At 41.2% G+C, this 13,188-nt stretch overlaps 1 protein-coding gene across 1 annotated transcript in view; it reads left to right on the top strand.

Moving 5' to 3' along the window:
• LOC147025454 (interferon-induced protein 44-like) overlaps window positions 1–9,372 on the top strand; it is a 91,693-nt gene extending 82,321 nt beyond the window's left edge. Inside the window, exons 10-11 of the mRNA XM_085886451.1 lie at window positions 5,303–5,468; window positions 7,864–9,372. Coding sequence (XP_085742577.1) covers window positions 5,303–5,468; window positions 7,864–7,898 — 201 coding nt within the window. The 3' untranslated portion in view covers window positions 7,899–9,372. The remainder of the gene's footprint in view (window positions 1–5,302; window positions 5,469–7,863) is intronic.
• Window positions 9,373–13,188: the final 3,816 nt, after the last annotated feature.

Below are 13,188 nucleotides of genomic sequence, written 5' to 3'. Positions count from 1 at the left end.
TTACATGTATGACCGCCTATCCATGGAACAAAAGGTTCACATGTCGTGGGTTGAGAGGCATAATGTTGTAACTGCATTTTTGGCGAAACCGAATAAAATGGCTCTCATGTCTAACAAAACACCATTTCGCGGGTTGAGAGACATAATGTTGTCACTGAAAATTTCCCATTTCCTGCAAATCGCTAATGAAAGATAAATGGTGTTTTGGTAGACATGAGAGCCATTCCATTCAACCTCGCCAAAAATGCAGTTACAACATTATGCCTCTCAACCCGCGATGTGATGTCGTAGGTCACATGGTTTGGCAGCCTTATTGGGTTTACCTGAAAAAATCTTCTTCTCCAGAATGGCTGGACAGATCGAGGGGAAACTTCACACAAATGTTCCCCAAGCCATGGGTGTCCAAGTTTTTAAAGGAATAATTGACGTCACATGGTTTGACAGCCATGCTGAATTGAAGAAAAATATTAAATAATGTTGTTTTCTCTCGAACCACTTAATTGATCGATGTGAAACTACACAATTGCGATCTCGTAGTGACAGAGAATACAATCGTTAAATTTCAACTTGATCCGACGCATGGTCTGGCAGCCATAATTATTTAATTACTTTGATCTGGATTTTTTTTTTTTTTTTTTTTTTGAATGTGGCTAACTTGGCTGTGCCTCAATGGGCTTCAGGGTAGAGGAGTATCAGCTGAAATCTGAATCCTATCCAGGTTCCTCCTGATGACTTCATCTTTGCTTTTTGCTTGTTTAACTTCCTTCTGATTACTCCAATGCAGGACTTGTACCTATTTGGTCTTCCATTTGATTTGAATTGAATTGAATTTAATCCCATTCTAAATTCAATTAAATAATAATAAAAAATCGTCATGGGTCAGGGTCAGGTGTTCAATGAAAGCGGGGTTGCATCAAAGCGGGACGTCTTGGTGCCCAGTCATTACTGCCAGCAGTTATTGAGTGGCAGTTCTAGTTATGTCTCATTGTTTACGTAACACACCAGTACACAAACACCACACAAAATACGCCACACAAGCACCACACAAAAGTCCTGGAGAGTGTCTGCAATCTCTGATTGCTCTTTTTCTTGTTAATGTCATGTAATGCTTTTTAATGCAATACATGGTTTGTAATGCATGTTGCTCTGTGTGCATGGTTGCACTGTGGGAAGGTGCAGGGAAGGAGAGGAGTTAAGAGGGGTGTGGAGAGAGATTAAAAGGGAGAGAAGAAGAGAGGGGATTTAGAAAGGGGCGAATGACAAAGGGAGGAATTTGGACCTGCGATACACACACAACGCCTTTCCCTGTTTGATACAAAGGGAAGGTTAATCTGAGGAAACAGAATTGCGATGGAAATATCTTTTTGGAAGCGGCCTTGAAAAAGGATGGAGGACCTCCTTGTGAACCAAAGGCCAGCCATTACTAGTGCCCAACTGTGTCTACAGACGTCCTCCTGCAGTTGGATTACCTTTTTTTGAAGGTTGTTGGCAGGATTTGCACTCCGGCCACCGTAAAACCATTCACTCCGCAAAACACAATAAAAACGCAAAGAAAATTGAAAACCTCCTGTGCACCTGAAAACGTGGGAGTACCTCCTGTGCAGCTACCCTTCACAGGGAAGCTCACCGGATGACGGTATTGGGGCAAAGCCTTCGGGACCCCCAATCTTTGATGATAGGAGGGAAACACAGGATAACCTTCCCGGGTTGGATTGTGGTAGTGTGTGTCATGGTGGTGCTGAGGTGTCATCCACCAGATGGAGGACTCCTTGGGTTAACCTGAGGTCGGCCCTTCGGGTGGGTACCTGGAATGTCCTCTCCCTAAGAGGATGATCACATGTCTCTGTTATCATCTGAGCTTAAACCTTTGAACATCGGTATTGCAGCAATATATATATATATATATATATATATATATATATATATATATATATATATATATATATATATATATATATATATATACACATACCTTTATATACCTTTATATACATACATATACATAGCCAAGAATGATTGTTTGTTTACATTTTAATGCATGACCTATCATATATGCTCTCAAGAAGGTTAATACATATTACTGTGTGTATTTATTTGGAGTATTCATGAAGGGTCATACACAGAAGAATTTTACAAGTTACAGCAAGACAAATAATAAGCAGGCTGGGTTAATATCACCCACTTCTGCATTCTTTGGGGAAATAGAATTTTCAATACTTTTCCCCACGATCCTGAAAAACAAAAATGAACAAAACGCATATTGGAACATGCGTTACCCTTTATTTGAAGCCCTTATGAAAGGTCATGCATAAAAATGTTTGTATAACAAAATTATTGGAGAACAAAAATCAGGCCGGGTCAATATTGTTACGGATTTGGAAGCCATTTACACACAAACAGACAGCAGTCCCCATAGCTTAGTTATTTCGATAAGTCTGTGTTTATAGTTAGAATCCCTCCTTCTGTCAAATGGGAATTTCATGTGTGCGCTACGAGTTATTTTTTTATTTAGGTTTTTATACAACAAGAACAACAACAACGACACCACCCTCAACCCGGTCGTCATTGCCCACGTGTTTTTGGCTGAAGGCCAAAACTGAAGGTCTGATCACCTCAGATCCGACTCTGCCCCAGAAAGGTGGGAGTTGCCCCGCCTACCGTGGGCCTGTCCAATGAGGGATAGCCAGCGGATCACGCGATGGGACTATCCAATCAGGAGGCAAGGAAAGAAACCCCTCCCACCTCAAGAGAGTAGAGGAGTGATTGTGGCGATTGGCTTGGTCTGCGGTCGTGGTTCGAGCGGTCTGCGGTCCTTTGCGGTGGCTCACCGTGGTGGTTGTGACCGAAGAGCAGTGATCGTGGTGACTGATGAGCGTCTGTGGTCATAGTGGCTTGGTCTCGGTCGTCTGCGGCCCTTTGTGGTGGATTATCGTGGTGGTGGCGGTCGAGCTGCCGGGGACGTGGGCCATGGACTTCGGGTCGTGGGTTCGAGCCCCACAGTGGTGGTTCGGAGTCGGTGTGACTGCACGAGTCGGGAAGGTACCCGGCCCAGCTCTACCAAATAAAGATACATGGGGTCCAGTTTCTTTTGGGTGTGTGTGTGTGTGTGTGTGTGTGTGTGTGTGTGTGTGTGTGTGTGTGTGTGTGTGTGTGTGTGTGTGTGTGTGTGTGTGTGTGTGTATGTGTGTGTGTGTCCGTCCGTCCGTGGGCCCCATCTGTAAGTAGAATCATTAATGCCTGTGTTCCTTGGTTTGCATTTATTTTATTCGTGATAACTCTGCTCTTTGTGTGCTTCCCCTTCCCGATTATTGTTATAAATAAACCCCTGTTAAATGTACCAGCTCGTTTTCTGTGCTTTCTCTCATTGGCCTAGCAAGGTGCATATTGAGAAATAGTAAAGCCGTTCGTGCCGTAAATTGTTCATTTGGTCTGGCGCTGCTTTGGTAATTTCTGCTCGGTTACGCCGGATCCGAGTCGGTGATAGCGACTCGATTCGGACAAAGTCGGCCGAGGGTGTGGTTTCCCTGGTCGTTGGACGGCGTGAGTACTTAGGTAAATTGGAATTAGACAAGTGGACCTGACCTCATGCCATCAAAATATTGGCGACCACGATCCTCGAAGTGACCCGTGACCTTTCGGAGTTGTCTGAGAGTCACAACCTAAATTCCGGGTGTTCGGTGGGAGACGACTCCACTGCTCCACCGAGTGGTCGTTTATCTCCACCGAACCCCGGCCCACAACAATATGACCCACTTCTGCACTCTCAGGGGGTATTAGATTTTTATATACTTTTCACTGTGATCATGAATTTTTTTTATTTTTAAACATAAACACACACAGAGGAATATGTATTACCCTTTATTTGAAGCATATATGAATGGTCATGCATAGAAACAAAATTCTAACAACGTTATCGCAAAACAAAAATTAAATTACATCCCCAGGGAAAATGGAGCCACTGGCACATCAGAGGAATAAGCTTTCCCTCGATCCTGAACGGAAAAAAAACACACACATACACACATGTAGGAACATGTATTACCCTTTATTCAATGCACCTCTGAAAGGTCATGAATAAAAATGTTTTTATAACAAAGTTCTTGGAGAACAAAAATCAGACCGGGTCAATATGACCCACATCTGCATCATCGGGTCATGATTCAGTAAAACAGAATTATCTATTATCTTATTTCGCTTATTAATACATTAAGGGACCCTCATATATAAATAATTATATGCTGGCATGTGAAAGTCTGGCTGGAAGCTGGAGTGTTGCATCAGTGGAATACGTGCAGATACAATGCCCATATGTCTGCTTGAATTCTTATCACCTTCTGATTGTAAATTTTTTTTCTCCAGCCTTTGAATTCAATCTGACCTCTGAATAACCACTGCCAAAAGGCTTTTGAGTGATCTCTTCCCCAACCCCAAAAATTCAAGCCTCACAGCTACCTTGTCTTGAAATTTACCAGATATCATCCCATATTTCCACCCTCCCCACTTCTGCTTATTATTAAAAAAAACTCAAGATCCTTGTACTGGTGGGATCAGAGGATAAGCATTTTGCTTGCTTGTGTTATTGAATTTCCTCTGATTCTTCCATCATGATGCATATGTTTTAAATAAATGGTTCAACTGTACAAGAGGAATTTAATTATTCGACAACACCCTAACACAGCTTTTGCTCAAGGCGGAAAAGCCCCTTGGGGAGGGAGAGGGGTGAAATTAAGTCGGTACAATTTCTCTCATGTGACCCTTAGTCCTTATGTCAAGTTTGGTTGAGATTGTAGAAGTAACCGAATTTATCGTGGTCAAAACAACAACAAAAAAAACAGTCAGACAAACACCAAATTGTGTATTTTAGTATGAATTAGTCATTTTACAATGTGCTATTTCATCACCATTTTGTTTTTCCTATTGCATTCCTTGTTTTAGGAAATATACATAATTAAAGTTTGTAGAGTGTTGTATCGTAGAACGTGAAGGAAGCTGATGTTATCAGCGGAGATGGGGTGTGCGTATGTATGAATAAAGGAACGTGGTTATGGCTTCCATTCTTCTGGGCCGTGTTTGATCTACTTGGTGATGTAGATTGGAAAATTCAGTGTATTCACTTGTCCAGAATACCACAGAGAGGTTTTCGTAAGGACGATCTTAGTGTGCCATTACTTAAACCAAATGAAGAAATGGGTTTCCAAAACTTATATGACATTTTTGATTGATGGTAAATGAACAATTTTGTTATTCTTTTATCAAAGCATTATATGATATAAATACACAAACGAAATCTTGTTTTTATCAGATGAATGAAGCATCACAGAAACTCGGAATCCCTCTGAACTGTGTCTTCCCTGTGGTAAATTATTCCACTGAAGTGGAGACAACGACCAACATGGACATCCTGATGCTGTCTCCTTTCAAGCACATGATCAACTACGCTGGGGACTTCATTAGCGAGACAATAAACAGTGAGACATGCATCATTTTCTTTTTAATGAAATCATTTTATGAAATAAATGTTTTCAACATAATAGTTGCATACTCTGGATTACTTCATATAAGCCTGTATTACATCATTCTGTCCAAGTCTGTACGTGTGAAAGTTTATGGAAAGTTTATGGATGTATGTTGATAAATAAATAATGAAGGTGAAATAACATCACGTTAAAACTGTGCAATGTGCTGAGTTCTGGAAACTCGAGCTGAATGACCGAAATCAAAATCATCAAAAGATTACTTTTCAGAGTTGAATAGGAATGTCGAAGTTATCTCAGGTTATTCTGGGGCCAGAGGAAGAATAAACCAAAACATTAATAAACAAAACTTCATATGTAAATACATGTTGACAGGTGATCATTTATTTTTGAAATTCAGTTTATTGTATATTTTGTTGGGGCTGCTTGTGGAAGAGGGGCTTTGGATTGTTCCTGGTCCCTAATTGGAGTAAGCCCGAGGTCAGCGATTGGTCAGCTGTTCCTGGTGCGGAGAGACCGCCTGTGGCCAGGGATTGGTTAATGTTGGGAAGGGGAGGGTGGGGGTGCAGAGAATGGCTGGTTATTCTTTTGTTTTTTTTGTATACATGGTCGAGGCTCGTATGAGAGCTTAGGTTCTGGATGGGAACGGTGAATTTTGACTGCTATCAGTCGGCAGAGAGGGGGAATCTGGCAATAAAAGCACGTGCTTGCCTTTTGCTCTCTCCTCTTACACCGACCGGGGATGGAGCTATTGGACTCTGAAAAGGCTCTTGCTGGTGGGCCAACTCCAAACTCCACTCCTTGCAGCTTCGCTGTGACTCTTGGAACTGATATGTGGACCTACCCACTATACCAGCACATACAAGTTACACAACTTACACTTATATGTCTAGTTCTTTACTCTTTCACTTGCTTGGGTCGAGTGCATCACTATTGTGTGCCGTTGGTGACATCTTGCCAGGGGTGACTTCATCCATGTTTGTAATAAGTATTGTACCTTTATTAATTGTTGTGGTATCTTTTTTGTGAGGGATTCGATGTACTCTCTTCCATGTCTATAATATTGCTATGTGGAAGGGAGGTGGGCATAGCTAGATTGTCTTCAGAATAGCATAGATCATGTGATCAAGTCGTTTAGATTTTTCCCTTGAATCAGGATATTTGTTAGAGATAATTTGGCTTGTAAAACGTGCACTGAGGAGGCAGTAAGCATCCATTATGGAGCAGAATAGATTAACGTTGTACCGTGTGCAACCTCCTGTAATAGATGAGGCCTGACGAGGACTTGTGGCACCCAGCAAGGTACATGGAAAGCGTTTTGAATAAAAACATCACGAGCTCTATAGCAGCACACCACAAGCCATTGTGGCATGGTATGCTATAGAGCTCTGGGTGTGGGCAGAGCACTTTTGTTCAGGGCCCTCACACTGGGCGGTGTGGCCCGGAAGATGTTGACATCCACAGTCAGTCATCCACACGGGACTTGCCTCTCATGAAGTTGGTCCCAGAGTTTACAAAGGCAGTGAATGTGCTTGAGCATGCAGTTCAGCCTTTGTCCTTGATGAGGTAGCACCTTTCTTCACTCTCTCTTTGTTTTGTCGCTGAAGAAGAATGGCGTGCAGTATCAGGGACCGAGGACGCCATCACCTTGGCATCACAACTTGTCCTCGTTGCGATTTGTCACGACATGCCCCATCATCTTGCGGTGACCTGCACGCTGCAAATAGGTTGGGGCTGCCACAAGCCCTCACTTGCCCCTTTGTTCTTCATTCTGAGAATCCGATCATTGGTGCCATTGTGTATTTTTATTCCTTCTTGTATACAAGTCTGCTTTTCATGTCTTACCTTCCCCATTTATTTGTCCTCGTTTGCCAGATCAATGCAGGTATTGTTGTGTCGACCCATGTCTCATTTCTTTCAATAATCCATTTATAATTATAAGAAATTATCTTTTTTGACTCTCTTGCGTTTCACTGCCAGATTTGGCTTTTATTTGTGTGGTCCTTGCGGAATAGTAAATGCAACACTGAACTATAAATTTTAGCACCGTTGTGGGATCGGCAGAGGCCTTTATAAGACCACTGGCTCATTCAGTTCCAATCAATGCTCCGTTTGATGCGACAATATATTGTTTTTATTTATTGACGAGACGGTGTGTTCCTCATGATCCCGTCATGTGTTCCACACTGACGTTTAGATTTATTTGGTATCCCAGGAGAGGTTAATTGGTAGTAATCCTGATTTTCACCAATGTGGTGATGTCATGAAACTGCAGCAAAAAGGAAAACATGATTGCTTGCATAAAATCGATGATGTTTGTGATTAGTCTTTTTCGATAATTTGTTGAAGCAAAACCTTTTGGTGAAACATTTTCTTCTGTATTTTACAGGTGAGACGAAGACCAATCGTTGTCAGATCTCTTGAATCGAGCAAACCTTCAACGTCGTAGTACTCTCCATTCTTCTTTTCCTTAATTTTTTTTCCAAGAATATTAACAACTCTTTCTTTTGTAAACAATAGAAAAACATTCATTTCTGAAAATGTAATTTGGGCTTTAACTTTAGTTTGGGTTTTTTTTTTAAACAACATACTTTTTCAATCTGAATTGTTCTTCATAGTTTATGATTTTACTAATCACTCCAAATAGTTCATAATCCTGACTATAATTCACGGACTGGTGTTTGTTTATGTGTTTGTTTGTTTGTTTGTCGCGCTCGGGAAAGGGTATTCCCTCCACCTCTAGGTGGGGGAGGGTATTTCAAGTCTCCACCATTTTCAGTGCAGGGTTCCTGTCCTCACATTTTCCAGGGCAGTGAGGTGGTTTGCATTATAAATAGTAGGTATATTTTTGCTTCATGCACATAACCCAGTTTTTTTTTTTTTTTGTGAGTACAGAGCTGTCAGTTGCCTATACACCACCCAAATTAAGGTCTGCATCAGAAGAACGTGTTGCATTCTTAGAACACGACTGCTCTTCGGGCAGGCACTCTGCTTGTAAAATTAATTATCTCAAGTAATGAAAATGTAACTTGGTGTGCAAAAAAGAAAAGTAAAAATACAGGAGTGGGGTCGTGGAAGACTGACAGTGGGACAAATATCAAGGGAATCAAGAAACAGGAAAAGAGGAGGGAGGAGGGGAGTATAGATGTGTTTGAGAGTAATAAAACAAATAATAAAATATTGAAGTTTGAAATTAAAATAAATGTTAAACCTGAAATAAAAATGTACTCAAATATATGATTCTTTGAAGTATGTATCCATTTGGAAATAGCATAATTATATTTTTCCTTTGTGTGGAAAGATCACCCCTATATTAAAATGGTAAACAGGTTGAGCTTTGCCAGTAAGTTTGAATATAAAAAGAATTGCCTATCATTTTAAAGCTATCTAAAGGAATTTTTATAAAAGACACAAACAAGTTGGAATGTGGATTTAAGGAGGTGTCCAGATGTATTCACTAAGCTCCAGTCACTTCAAAATAATATATCTTCCCAGTTTTGGGAGAAGCAGACTGACTTTTAACCTACATACGATGGAAACTTATTTTTAATGTCCATTAGAGTTGGCGTTTGATGTCATTCTCGCATTCTGTGCGTTTTTTCTGTACTGGGAGAGGATTAAAATGTCTGGATTTGAAATATGTGTTACAACCATTCAACCATGTCAGACTGAAGTTGTCTAAGAAGACTGAAGATAAGCTCCACCTGGAAGATGTCAAGACCAGACAAGCTGACGCCAGTGCGAGAAATGATTAAAAAAAAACTGTGTCGTACTGAAAACTATATGAAGACGAAGATTCTCCATTTGTAGTTGAGAGATCTGGAATGAGTTTGTATGTTCAGAATCTCCCCAAGCACATAACAAAGTGTTTGTTTGTTGAATAAATGTTCTAATTGTACTGAAGGTTCAGAGATTGCTTCTACAGGAGTAAACACTGAAATGAGCAAGAAAGATGCTTAATTTTGGAAAGGTTAATGGGGGTAAAAAGATGAGGTTTCAGAATTGAGGATGACCGATGGCAGAGCACTGCTTGCTTGAAGTCCGATCGGAAAAAGAGTGAGACAGAACAGCATCTAGAAGGTGATACCTGAGGGTAGTTATTGGTCTCCAGATGAAAATTGTTTGGCTGTTTGTTTTGTTTGTCCATCCAGAACGTTATTGTTTTTCTCTGCAACCACTTGTCAGATTGAGACAAAATTTTCACCATCGGAGCGACGACTCCTGTAGAATGTTTTAATGATAATTATGATGTCATAGGTTACGTGGTGTGGCAGACATATTAGAAAAAAGGAAAAACTTTGGACTTCTGTATCTGTGAAACCACAACAAGAAGAAATTGAAGCTTGGCACATGCCAAGTACTCCACATGCGGAATAAGTGTGATTTGTTTGTGATGTCAATGGGTGCCTTCGTTATGACATTATAATTGCATACATAGAACGCTACATCCGATCAGTATGAAAATTATTGAGGGTCATCGAGTTATAAATTGGTCCACAGAAAATAAAAAAAAATTGATGACATCATCGGTCATGTAGTTTGGTAGCCATGTTCTTTGGTTTTTTTACCTTCAAAAATCTTCTCTGAAACAGCTGAACAGATCGAGGTGAAACTGTAAAGGTATGATCGCCTATCCTTGAGGAATAAAATGTTCACCCATATAAATTCATAGGTCACATGGTTTGACAGCCATATTGGATTTACCCTAAAACCGGTCCAGACGGCATCAGCCCACGTGTCCTAAAAACCTGCTCTTCTGCTCTTGCTCACCCTCTCTCTCTTCTATTCACCCTCTCATTTGCCGAAGGTCATCTGCCATCTGCTTGGAAATCTGCTAACATCACTGCCCTGCATAAAAAGGTGCAAAAACAGATCCCTGTAACTACAGACCAATCAGCCTTCTCCCAATCATCAGCAAGGTGATGGAATCCATCATCGCCTCAGATATGAAATCCTTCCTCTTCTCCAATGGCTTGATTTCCAATCATCAATTTGGTTTCAGACCAGGTCACTCTACCACATATCATGTGCTTTTGACACAGTCTGGCACCCTGCACTACTCACCAAACTCTCTTCCCATGGTATTCAAGGCCATCTCCACTCATGGCTCGCAGACTTCCTCTCCTGTCGCAGTCAACGTGTGGCCCTAAATGGAGTTCTTTCATCCCCTCTTCCTGTGCAGGCTGGAGTTCCTCAAGGTAGCGTTCTGGGCTCTGTTCTTTTTCTGGTTTTCATCAATGATCTCTTCAACTCTCTGGAAAATCCTCTATTTCTCTTTGCCGACGACTCCACCCTCTGCCGTACCATCTGTCATCCCTCAGACTGGCAAGCAGCAGCTTCTTCGCTCACTGCAGATCTGGATAAAATCACAAACTGGTCCAACACATGGAACATGTCTTTCAATCCAGACAAATCTCACACTCTCACTATGTCTCTTCAAAAGGACCATTTAGAACCCCCCCCCCCATCCACTTTCTCAACAATCCTCTGGAAGAAGTCTTTTCTTTCAAGCTTCTGGGTCTCACTATCTGCCATGACCTTTCCTGGGAAAGTCACATTTCCAACCTCGCCTCAAAAGCCAGTCGCAGACTGGGAATCCTCCATCGTGCAAAGTCCTTCCTCGGCCCTCTTGAGCTCCTGTCCACTTACAAAGCTTTTGTCCGTAGCCTGATGGAGTACTGCTCTCCCCTCTGGGCTGGTGCTCCTGCCTCCCACCTTTCTCAGCTTCACGCTGTCGAAACCAGGGCATTTAGGATCATTGGCATCTCCCGCAATGAAGCTGAGTCTTTGGGCCTCTCACTAAATCACCGCAGGTTGGTTGGTGGTCTTTCTGTCTTCTACCGACTCCTCTCCAGCCTTGCCCCCCCTGCTCTCTCTGCGATTTGTCCCCACCACATTTCCACAGGGCGCTCAAGGTCCGCCAACAACCCCCTTCTGGTAAAACTACCAAAATCACGAATCACTGCTCATCTTCACTCTTTCATTCCTCTTTTTTCCCGCCTTTGGAATAAACTTCCTCAGTCTATTCTTTCCCATTCTTCCCTCCAGGCTTTCAAAACAGCTGTTCAGCACCACCTCTTATCATCCCCCATCCAAATCCTCGATCTTTTCTACCCCCGATAATCCACCCAAGCCCACTTCCATCAATTCCCCTGCTTTCCTTCCTGAAAGTCCCTGTAATGTCCATCTTCTCTTCGCCATGTTCCCCGTCCCATCCCCATCCCTCTCCCTTCCACAGTTCACCTAATTGTCCTAATGTGTCTGTTCCCCACTGTTTTGTCCCTCCCACTCCCGCCCCTCTTCTCTCATGCCCCCTTGCTGTAAGTTTGTGTTAGCTCTCATACGAGCCTCGACAAGGTATACAAAAAAAAAAACCAATAAAAATTTTCTTCTCCAGAATCGGTGGACAGATCGAGGGGAAACTTCATGCAAATGTTGCCCAAGCCTTGCAGATCCCAGGGTATTCAAGAATAATTGATAGGTTACATGATCTGGCAGCTATATTGGATTGAGCAAAAATCTTTAAAAATTCTTTCTCTTGAACCGCTTCATTGATCAACATGAAACCTGACAATCATGATCTCATAGCGATTGGGGAATACAGTGTAGGTTTTACATTTCAACCTGATCGGACGCATGGTCTGGCAACCAGAGTTATTTAATTTTTTTTAATCTGGGTTATTTTTTTATTTTTTTTGAGTAAGGCTCACTTGGCTGCACCTGGAATGGTTTTACGCCATGGGCCAGATATGGCCACAGTGCACCCCCCCCCCCACCTCCCAGCAGACCTATGTTTGTCTGAATCCCCTGGATATACTGAACACGAATATGAATGTTAACATTGAAAATTTTGGGATGCACTACCTGTTTTGACCTTTTGAATAGGGGTACCCTAAAATGATACTTTTATCGATTTGCGTCGAATTCAATTTACGGATGGAATCAAAATGGCATGTAGAAGGCCCAAATCATATCCAATATACATGTATGATGCATCAAAAAGAAGATAATTGCATTCTGATCATCTGTGTATGTCTAACGGTGTTGTACATTAAATCTAAATGAAATTAGATACATTTAAATATATATTCCCTTTTGAATAAACACAAAATCAACACTCCGTATTCCTCAATGAATATATTTGACATTGTATGAATTTTATTGCAGGTACAGACTATTCAATGATAGTGAGAAACGGTATTAATTACCTTTTATTTTTCGAAAATATCAAGCAACTATTATGAAAATATACAACGTTGTCACACAATAAGCATCAAACTGGCATTCAGACAAATAATGTTTTCAATCAACCACATTTTGACGAAATACAGATTTGTAGTCACTTTTATGGAACATTACTTGACAAACTATTGCCATGATTACAGAGAATTAGTTATAATACTAAACAAAATATTATTTAATAGTATAGTTTGAAAGCAACCAAAAAATCCAAGATGGCCACCATCAGCATCACCAAACTACAAGATATTTCATTGCACATAAACATTTCCAGTTTACATCTCCATAATCCAGATCATGTCAGTTCCCTATAATACAAGAATATTTTACGTGCATTATTTCATTATCCTTCATATTTCTTCCCATATTCATCCATTATATTTCCAAACATACATCTACAACTTACAGTGCCAATGCAGCCTGCAGAAAGCATACGTTTCAGAGTGAATAAAATAGTGTTTATATTTGCATTATA

Source organism: Eptatretus burgeri, chromosome 6, assembly GCF_056783735.1.
Source record: "Eptatretus burgeri isolate ZD-2024b chromosome 6, Ebu_testis_v1, whole genome shotgun sequence".
NCBI classification, from domain to species: Eukaryota; Metazoa; Chordata; class Myxini; order Myxiniformes; family Myxinidae; genus Eptatretus; species Eptatretus burgeri.
Note: the sequence above shows the minus strand (reverse complement) of the source record. Positions and strands in the feature narration are given on the sequence as shown.